Below are 11467 nucleotides of genomic sequence, written 5' to 3' on the forward strand. Positions count from 1 at the left end.
TTCTGTAAAGTTTTAGGCTGGTTTTACCCCTTTTTGTTGCAGTAATGCATAACAAAATATGCATTAAATTGCGTATAGACACAAAGTGCAGTAAAGCAACAAACTTTACGTTGTGATGACATTAATTTAGAATTGCACCCCAATACACAAGTACAGTATCTGGCAACAAACCTACACTGTATTACACCACAATGTACATCATGCAGTGCCTTGTGGTGCTCTAAATCAGCCTTTCTCAGCCAGGGTGCCCAGGCAACCTGGAGTGCCTTGAGGTTTCTTCAGTGGTGCCTCGGCAAAATGTCTAAAAATTGCCCAAAACTTGTACAACCCAGTGGGTGGACACGCCTGCCTTACTATTACTATTAGAATAGTTTTTCACATTTTAGAATGGGGTTCTCTTTTAAAATTATGACCAGTCTTGAGCACCCTATTTTAGAATGGGGTGCCTCAAGACTGTCCATAATTTTAAAGGGTGCCTCGGGATTGCCAATAATTTTTAAAGGGTGCCTTGACTGAAAAAAGGTTGAGAAACACTGCTCTAAATTATAGAAATGGACCAGTTACATTTTGTGATGCACTGGTGGTAAGTTCTAAATGCACAGGCTATCTTATTGCAATGTATATTAATGTGCAGCCTAACGTACCTTAACCACTTCAAGTCCAGACACTTTCACCCCCTCCTGTCCAGGCCAATTATCAGCTTTCTGTGCTATCACACTTTGAATAACAATTGTGCAGTCATGCAACACTGTACCCATATACATTTTTTAGCATTTTTTTGAGACAGATAAAACTTTATTTTGGTGGTATTTATTCACCACTGGAATTTTTATTATTTTGCTATATAAATGAAAAAGTCCAAAAATTTTAAAAAAAAAGTGTTTTTCTTATAACATTTTGCAAATAAATAATCTTTCTTCATAAATCTTGGCCAAACTGTATTCAGCTATCTTTTTAGTAAAAAAAAATAAACCCAAATTAGTTTATAACCAAAAATTATTTTTAAATTTTTTTTTCACATTATTTTATTTTGTTTTAAATTATTATTTTTTTGTTTTTGTTTTTTTTTTAACATATTGTCACCCTAGCAGTACAGTGTCACCACAGTGACAAAAATCCCAATACGTGTAAATTAATTGGTTTACATGAAAGTTATAGCATCTACAAATGGAGGTATAGATACTGGAGTTTTTTAAAAAAAAAATTATACTAGTAATGGCGGTGATCAGCGACTTATAGCGGGACTGAGGGACTGCGGCGGGCACTCCTACACTGGGGGGAACTGGCTGTCACTGATATCTCTTGTGACGCCAATACAGTGATCAGTGCTAATAAAAAGCACTGATACTGTACTAATGACACTGGGCAGGACGGGCTGAGCTTAGCTCCATCCACCACTTGCTCTTCACTGGCTGTGATTGACAGCAGTGGAAGCCAATGGCTCCCGCTACTGTGTTTCAGCGAATGAGGAGGCAAAGACCCTGGAGTGCTTCTGCTGTCATGCACATTGCTGGATCAGGATCGGGCTCAGATGAGTATATATGGGTGTATGAGGGGGGAAGCTGCAAGCTGAAGGTTTTTTATCTTGATGCATAGAATGCATGAATGTAAAAAACCTTCAGGCTTTAAAACCACTTTAAACCTTACTATTGGTCTTTTAATGCGTCTGTTGGTCCACTGACCAATAGGGAGTCTCTGAACAAATGATCATCTCAATTCATACATATTTACATCAGAGTTGGCCTAGTTTGTCACAAGTTTACGTTAAAGCAATCCTGTTACTATAGTACAAAATTTAGAGGAAACTATAGCTGTAAAAAGAAGTCAATATACACTAACTTTTTGCTAGATCAGAATCGGGCTCAGGTGAGTATGAGGGGGCAACTAAGGGGGGAGCTGCAAACTGAAGGTTTTGTACCTTGATGCATAGAATGCATGAATGTAAAAAACCTTCAGGCTTTAAAACCACTTTAAACCTGACTATTGGTCTTTTAATGTGTCTGTTAGTCCACTGACCAATAGGGATGCTCTGAACGAAGCAGGAGGATAGGTTCTATAGGAAATTCCAAAATTTTTATACAACTCTGCTAATTATTTTAGACATACCATTTTCACTAATGATCACCTCAATTCATACATTTTTACATCAGAGTTGCCCTAGTTTGTACTTTAAAGCAATTCTGTTACTATAGTATAGAATTTAGAGGACACTATACCTGAAAAAAGAAGTCAGTACACACTGACTTTTCTTTTTGCCTTCACTAACAAATGCCGCTCAGATCCTGCGAAATCTGCTGAAGTCGGAAGTGAAACTGACACTTCTGGGAGTGTCAATCTCCTTAGTTCCACCCCCTTCCCCAGCTCTCAGCTCCTATGGTTCCTCCTTTTGACTTCAATTTCACTACTGTATTCTTTATTCAGTGTAAACTTCATTTACTGATATGGCTTCATCTAAATTCTATACTATAGCAAAATGGTAAGTTTAAAGGGAACAAAGCTGCTGGGCAACCTGTAATATTTCCAAATCCTTTTATTAATCTTACAGATAAACTTCTGGATGTAGCCTGCATACCATACAGCAAGGTGTAGATTTTTGTTTGAGACACTAGAGCTTGGCATTGTTCCAAGAATTACAGCACTGTAACCAAGAATAGATCAATCTGCAGCTAAATGCAAAGTGTGGTTTCCAATATCTAGACATTACAATAATGAGACTATGAAGGTCATTTGAAGTGGTGACCTTTGCACTGGAAATTAAGTTTTCAAGAACTTTTTATACAACTTGTCCTACCCACAACCTTTTTTATGTTGCCTCACTGTCTACTGAAAAAAACTATTTACTGAAAATATTTCACATAACTGATTTGTGTTTCTCTTTGCAGGTTTGTCAGAAAGCTGGTGAGATATCATTGCTGAAGCAACAGTTGAAAGATTCCCAGTCTGACGTAGGTCAGAAACTTAATGAGATAGTAGGCCTAAGAACACAACTAAAAGAAGCAAAGTCCTTTCTGAGAGAGAAGGAGGACCAGATTGCCTCCATTAAGGATTCATATAGCTCAAAGAGTGTCAGCCTTGAGATCTGTGAGAGCGAGATGCAGAGGAAACAAAGCGAGGCTCAACAAATGAAAGAGAAGCTTAGCCAATGCGAGCAAGAGATTGCAGACCTAAAGGAGGTTTTATCAAATGTAGGTCAGAACCCGTACACCCAAGAACTCAATGAAAAAGTGAGAGACACTCTTTGCGAGAGTGATGAGGCCAAGATGAAACGCCAGAGTGAGGACATTGTAGCGAGTCTAAAGAAAGACATAGAAAAACTCCAGATAGAATTAGCCCTAGAGAAACAACAAAGGGATCAGCTGATTTTGGACTTTGAGGAGGAAAAACGTACTTGGCAAGAGGAGAAGGAGAAGGTGATAAAATACCAGAAACAGCTACAGCTCAATTACGTTGAGATGTATCAGAAAAATCAACAACTGGAGCAAAGGATCTGTGAGGTAAATACAAAGGTCACAACACCACCAGCTGAGGACAAGAAAGCTTGGACACCATCTAGGTTGGAGAGGATAGAGTCCACCGAAATATGAGGACAACTGACCAAGTGTACAAAGCTAGTTTCTCACTGTGCATGTGCTACCTAACCAGCTCATGGTCATCAGGAGAAGACCTTACTGAGTTCTGAAGGGACCATAGACTCTAGAACCTGGTAGACCCTTCAGTACAGAGGTGTCTCATCAGAAAAAGTGCTTGCTGTAATCTAAGTGCAGATGAAACATTTATGGTATACAGTTTGTTATGCCGCCAATGATGCTATATGTCTGTTTCCCCTTTCCCTTCCCTGCACCTCTCTCTGTCTGCCAGACCACTATCTTTTTAACAAATGGATGTGTCTGTTGCAGACTAAGTGGAGGTGCAGGTCTGTGACTGTTACTGGTCCTTAATCCTTTTTGGACTCTTGGAAAGAAAGGTCAAAATGACTTGGACTTTGAGTTATTTTAGCCATATTGGCTAGTAATGAGAGTTCTGCTGTGCGGTGAAATCTAGCGATCTACCTATGATACACGTTCCACAGCTCTAGTCACTGTTTACTGTGAATTATCCAAAAATCTTAGAGGGATAGTAGTAATTGTATTTTATATTAAATCGTAGGGTTCCAACAACAGAGGATAACAATATTTTTGCCAGCACACCATGCTGTTTACATCCATCTTATGACTTCGAGGTAAAACTCATGATTATGTCTCTGGTTAATGCTGCAAGACGATTCAATGAACACAAGGGATATATTCAATTTTCTTAATCTCTCCAATGGTTCTGTATGTAGGGATGAAAGCTTTCTATAGAGGTGAGAGTGTTTCTAAAAGAGGTGCCAATACTTTAAAACGAGGTTCAGACAATATCTACAGTGGTAGAAGTATTCTGTGAAGAGTTTGGATGGGGTTAGGTAGAGGCTGAAATGGTTTTTGGAAGTGGAGATATTCTGTGTATAGATGGAGGTATTCTGAATTTTCCATGTGAGATGAGGACAGTGCAATTTTAAAATTCTTTGTAGAAGTGGTTGCTTTCAGTGTAGTGGTAGAGGCATTCTTCTGTGACTGAACAAGTGAGAACATTCAATACAGTACGAAAGGGCATGAATATCGTGTGAGAATAATCACGAGGTTGGAATATTTTATGCAGAGATTAAATTATTCCATGTAGAGGTTGTATGTTCTATGTAGAGATGAACCTTCTATGTAGAGCTTAGGCTGTTTTATGTCAAGAAGAGAAGGCAGTTGGTGTTTGAAAGATAGCATTTTTGTAGAAATTGTATTTTAAGGTAAATTCCATTCTGTTTAGGAATTAAAAATGAACTACAGATCGATATTAAATACACAAAATAATAATTATTATTATTATTATACAGAGTTTATAAAGCGCCAATAGTTCGCTCAGCGCTGTACATTACAAAGGGGGACAGAACATGTGACAGAACAATACCAATACAATGCAAAACATGAGGGGATTGAGGGCCCTGCTCTTTCGAGCTTACAATCTAGGAGGGAGGGGATGGTGGCACAGGAGGAGATAGCTGTGGGGGATGGAGTGGTAGGAAGAGTGGAGGAGGTCGGCAAGTTAGCAGGGGGTGGGGTAGGCTTCCCTGAAGAGATGGGTTTTCAGGGTGCGCCTAAAGGAGAGGAGAGTAGGTGATAATCTGATGGGTTGGGGCAGGGAGTTCCAGAGTAACTCTATATTTCTCAATACATACTTGGATGTGTTTTGGTAAAAGCAAGCAGTCTAAGTACTGGACTTTGACTTGGTATCAGCTGTTTGCAATCCCTCTTATAGCAGATCTCAGATTGGGGGGAGGGAGAATCAAGGCAACAAACCAATCAGTTATGCTAAATACACATGGGAAGTTTTATTTTCATTGATGCCTGGGGGCTGAATGAAAACAACTGAAAGGTTGCTTACTAACTAAACAATGTTAGTGTCGCAATCTCCCCCACTGACCTATTGTGTTCTGACAAAGGGATTATCCCCCGTCAGAACACACTGATCAATGCTCGCAGCCATTGGCTTCCAGCGCTGATCAGATGCTGGTTTTCCAGCATGCTTGTTCAACAAAAGTTTGTCGGACATGCTGCTGTACACACTGGCTGAATATCAGCCAACAGTATTAATACAAGCAAGACTTACACAGATCTGAAAGCGGCGTCTGATTCCCTCTAGGTAACTGGGGGTGTTTGTGTGTATTTCCTCTGTTCTTCATAAGCTTACCATGAACAATTGGCCAATCCAAGCTTTCATGTTTACGCAGCAATCTGGTCTGAAAGCCATCTCAAGACAAATCACGCTTTTATATCCTGTCTTCTGGTATCTATGGCCAGATTATGATAGGTACAGCTTGATGTATGATCTCTGTACGCCCTTAGCTGATGGATGATTTAATATTTATTTGCAGCTGGTGAAAAAAAGTCCACTTTAGCCTTAATAAGGAAAAATCCCAAGGTTAGGTTAGGCCACCATCTTTGGTATAATGGGAAACTTTAGATGTTCCCTTTTTTTTATCAATCATGCAAGAGCCCTGGGGGAAATATTCAAGGGAATGAGGATTGTAGTGTTAGCATCAACAAATACAATCTGTGCTCATTTCATATGTACTAAGCCATTTGGCTCAATATGCTCTTTTAGACCCAGGTGTAAAATCTAAGCAGCCTTTATTAGCTTTTATTTTGAATAAATATATTTCAATTATATGTTGCTCTAATTATAATGTATGGAAGGCATTAACAACTATTTCATATTTCATAATTCCACCAATGTTTATGCCTAATATACTGGACATCCTTAGAATTGTAACCCAAGCTCGTAGATCTGAACAGAGGGATATCAGACAAATGTATTTTTGATAGAATATTTAAAAAAATACTATTAGGAGAAAGCACCTTGGAGAACATTATTTTGTTATTGTAATTATTATTTTTTTCTTGTTTATGATTATATCAAGTGGGGCAAAGGTTCATGAAGTCTCTGGACCCTTCTGCTCCTTTTATTGCCAATACTTTTTTCACCATTGTCAACTGGATATCAAGCTAATCATAAATGGAACATTATTGAGATTTGTCCATTTTAGTCATTGTTTTCTCCAAAATGGTCTGTGTACAGGACATCATCTGGTGATTTAGTGATCTTGATTTTGATGTATAGATATATTGTATCATTGGTTCCAATGTCCCGTTTTATTCAAACTGGCCCACAGTGAAGATGGGCTGATCTTATAGTGCATTGACACTTGAATGTGTTTCAAAAAACAACAAAGGAAAAAATGGATTTACCATTCAAACCTCTACCCAAATCACTTTTTCAAGCATTGTATAGCAGTAAGAAAAACATTGACAGATATCATTAACATACAAATCACTTAATTTATTAATTAAAATGACAAAAAAACACACTCAGTACAAAACAAACTCCACTAAAACCCTTAAACAATCATGTTCAGGGACCTATAGGCTTCATATACATTATTTTAAATAAAAAAAAAGTTTATTGCAACTTCCTACTGAGAGCTCTCAGGAAAACAGGGACAGTGATATATAGAAATAGATAAAAGTTAGAAAGGTGGCCATGAAGAATATATATTTTCCAGCATGCTGGATAGTTGTTTGTGCACAGATTTTCCTCAACAGGTACACTCCAGTTGAATAACAGGCCTGATTAAATCTGTCCTGTTTAGGGGCTGTTCAATTGTATTTGCATCCTAGATTCCATATATAGACAAAATTGAATAAGGTGTCTGTAATCAAGCAAGTAGATCCAAAAACAACACAATGTGGTCCAGAGGAGGTGACAATGATGGTAGTAACAGACTCATAGGGGCATGTGTTGCCCAAGGTTTACTCCATATGATTATTGGCCTCCCTCATACTAGCAATTCCTGTTGTTCAAAAGGTATTTATATTAACCATATCCAACCAAAGCCTTTGATGCAGCCGGGTAGGCCCGGCGAAACCAGTCAGGCTGTGTAAGTCATGATGGGACCTATTATGGATTTCTTACAAGACTGATAAGTATCACTCTCATGGCATTATGGGACATTATGTTCGCTTTGGTTGGATATGGTTAAAAGTATTAGAAAGCCACGTTAGCTATTTGTATGCCCTTGTTTGACAGTTGGGCTAAACAATATATATATATATATATATATATATTGATTGATTGAAAAGCAACTCCTTATTTTGAAAATCTTATAATTTATTTTTTAATCATTATTTTTCCAAAAAACGAATATGAGAAGAACACACATAACATGGAGTTTTATTTAAAATTCGATATGTGCACCAGCATTCGCTTGCAGCTTCTGAAGCCGCTCGGGAATCGCATCAACTGATCTTCTCAGGAACTCTTGTGGGATGGCAGAAATAACTTTTCGTAGTCGCCCTTCAAGTTCTTCTAAAGTCTTTGGTTTTGTAGAGTAAACTTGTTCCTTCAACCAACCGCAAAGAAAAAAGTCACAGGGTGTTAAATTAGGGCTTCTGGCCGGCCACTCATGCGGACCAGGTCGACCCAACCATCTCCCAGGAAAATGTTCATTCAGCCATTCACGAACAATAACAGCAAAATGTGGAGGAGCACCATCTTGCATAAAAATCAAGTCTTCAATATTCTCCCAAGTATTGACAACTGGCCAGATTTCATCTTGCAGCATAGTGAGATACCTTTCGGCATTCATGGTATCGCAGATTTAATTGTCATAGATTAAGGGACATACATTAAAGAATTGAGAAAAAAGTAACTTCATATAAAAAATTGTTTAAAATAGGGAGTTACTTTTCAATCACCCTGTGTGTGTGTATATATATATATATATATATATATATATATATATATTCCATGTGCTGAGGAATCAAACTAAAGAGTCAATATGGATACCTTTTGAACGACACAAATTGCTAGTGTGGGGGAGGCAATAATCATATGGAGTAAACCATGGGCAAAACATGTCCCTATGAGTCGGTTACTACCATCATTGTCACTTCCTCTGGACCACATTGTGTTGTTTTTGGATCTACTTGCATGATTACAACCACCTATTTCAATATTATTCTAATGCCATTGGTATTTGATGGAGAACCAGATGCACTGGTAACACACAATGGTGCAGTCTCCAATATTTGGCAGAGATGATACAGTGATGTATTAGGTTCCAAGTGCTTCACATTCTTAAAGACCGTGCTAAAAATCATGGACAAAACACTCAATGGTTACTGAAATCTGTTGGTGACTTGGGTGATGAAACCACCACATTGTTTCTGCATGTTTCCCTGTGCAAAAACATTATGTGATGGTCTCGTCTCAGAATTTTCAGTTCATCCTGTTATTTTGTGTTTTGGAGACTTCATTAGGCAAGGAGTGAAACCCTTGCTTGGTTTCATAATGCTCATAACTAGGTCGCAGTGCCACAGATCCATCAGTAGAGACCTCTCTCTGTTCTGGAATCTTTTAGTGATTTGGGTAATGAATCCTCAACATGTCTGAGTGTTATGTGACTAGTGTGACTAGTGTGACTAGTGTGACTAGTCTGTCTGGCAAGCTGGCGGACCTTGCAGTTTAGTATACCATTTGTCACATTGTTTGTGAAACTCTTAATAAATAGAGTTTAAAAAAGTGCGGAAACGTTTTGAAGACCCCTCATATTATGTTACTCTATGAGTGGTAAAAACTACTGTACATGGTATAAATCCTCAAATCTTTCAAATAATTATGACTATATGTAGAATATTTATTAGCTGGACATTTTCCTATAGCTTCTTTATCCTAAAATGCAAGGTTTTTCTGGGGATACATTACTTTTCTATGTGGCCTGCTGACTTGTACTTAGGTAATGTCCATCTCCCTGAAACACAAGCTGATATAAAAGAAAAACACTTTAAGATACTGCAGATTTAAATCCTAGTCACTCACTGCTTCTCCCTAATCTCACCATTTGGCTAGAATTCCATTTGTAGGAATAACCTCTAAAACTGTTATTTCAGTTCCTATATTTGTCTCTCATGCCCTTGGGTCCTCCTAATGCAGCCTTTCCCAACCTTTTTGTTCCAGAGGAACCCTTGAAATGATTTTATGAATTCAGAGGACTCCTGCTTAAACCAATTAATTGGGGGTCAGTGGAAAATTGCACCTTCTAATGGCGGCCAGTGGGGAAAGTGCCCCCTTATAGTGATGGACAGAATGCCACCTTTCCAAACAGCTAAAAATATTATTTGTGCCAAGCAGCTGGTTCTGCCAAGTGGAATTGGCCCTGAAACTGTATAGACAGTATCAAATTGGAGGTAAATCAGCCACAGCTCAAAGAACCCCTTGCAACCTTAGGTGAACACCTAGGTTTCCATGGAACCCTTTTTGAGAATGGCTGTCCTACTGCATTGTGTCCTTCTCTATTAGTTTTCCATCAGCTGGCAAGTGATCCAGCAACATCGGCACCTTTACTAAACTACATTTTTTGTTTTTGGTAGTGTGGCCCCCTTCCCCTCTCACAAACACACATACACACGTGCTGACGATGAGCAAACTGATGATGATATGTTTCATCTCTTTGCAATTTTCTTACACTCTGAAACAATTCAGATAACAATCCCAGGGATCAAACCAAAGAAACACTGTATGTCTTCAGGAACATGTTGCCTATTGGCCACCAATTCTTAAGGAATTGGTGGGTGTTACCACTAGTACAATAACCTACAGACCATTATTTCAGCCAGGAGACTGCCGTCTAGAACTTCCTGTCAGCTGAGACTATTCAGATCCTTAACTAGCCACTATTACTTTAGTAATAGAACCTGTTCACAGATGGTAGAATATGATGACCTAGATTTTATTTAATAAACAATACTGCAATGACTGCAATGAGTGTACATGTTTACCAATCCAGTGTAGAGAGTGTTTTTGATGCCACCTTAAGAGGGAAGACTAAGACATTAGTTGTGGGACTACTCAGATTGTTGGAATTTAATGCACAGATAAGTTCATTTACTAAATCAAAGAATAATGTGCAAGGTGCAGAATGCAATAGAATATGTGCAATAGAATATTACACTGCTCATTGTTAATGCTCTCTGCACTGCCTTATAAGTAAACTGAAACAAGGTGGAGGTGGATCCTCTACCAATAGAAGTTTAGTCCATAGTGGAGCCAAATGGCCTTGGTTTGGCGGATTTCCTCAAAGTGGGTGCCCCTCAAAAATAAGGGTCATCTAAATTGAGTAGTCTATATACATTTGACCAAGAAGAACACCAAACAAGTGATACAAGAATCCAACAATGATTTATTGGTTCAGTAAATGACCAAGGAAAAGATTGCAAACATTCAACACATTTTGAGGGCTTTATTGTTGATTCATTGATTCACTGATCCTGGTCACATCTGGCTTTTCACAGAGCAAGCAATCAAACTCTGGGGATGTTGCCACTTCTAAGTCCCTAGACCATTTCATTGTACTTAAATTTTGAGATTTATGGGCCCTTGAAATTCATTGGATGTTTGTGGTCCATTCTGTGGCCATTTATTCATCCAATAAATCATTGTTGGACTCTTGCAACTGGGTATTAAAGTAAACAACTCACAAAATAGACAATTAAAACTTGAGAATATGATGAGACAATTTATAAGAGGTTGCCTTCAGTGAAAATAGTACATTTAAACAATTAGTAGATCCAAAGATGAAAGTCGCTGAAGTTCTCAAATCTTGATTTTTCCTCAAAAGAGAGTTTGATCCTGCCCCTTGCTACCTCTCAGTCGGAGGATTGTGAGGCATAAGGGGACAGGGTCAAGTTCAACATTTTCAGGTAAAAGCAAGAATTGCATAGAACTTCAGCCTATATCTCTGGATCTATTGATTGCTTTGTCATGTGGTTTTCACTGAAGGTAACCACAGCTTATATACTTTCATTCTATTCTCATTTTAGAGTTCCCAGGTTTGGTTTCAAGT

The 11467-nt window shown here is 38.3% G+C and overlaps 1 protein-coding gene across 2 annotated transcripts in view; it reads left to right on the plus strand.

Moving 5' to 3' along the window:
• Positions 1 to 6599, plus strand: part of LZTS3 (leucine zipper tumor suppressor family member 3) — a 180637-nt gene extending 174038 nt beyond the window's left edge. For both annotated transcript variants that reach the window (XM_089653363.1, XM_089653364.1), the window contains exon 4: positions 2883 to 6599. In XM_089653363.1, coding sequence (XP_089509489.1) covers positions 2883 to 3584 — 702 coding nt within the window. In that variant the 3' untranslated portion in view covers positions 3585 to 6599. The remainder of the gene's footprint in view (positions 1 to 2882) is intronic.
• The last annotated feature ends 4868 nt before the right edge of the window (positions 6600 to 11467 follow it).

The sequence above is a fragment of the Staurois parvus genome, unplaced genomic scaffold (assembly GCF_062004578.1).
Source record: "Staurois parvus isolate SC_StPar_1 unplaced genomic scaffold, SC_StPar_1.0 ptg000708l, whole genome shotgun sequence".
In the NCBI taxonomy this organism is placed as follows: Eukaryota; Metazoa; Chordata; class Amphibia; order Anura; family Ranidae; genus Staurois; species Staurois parvus.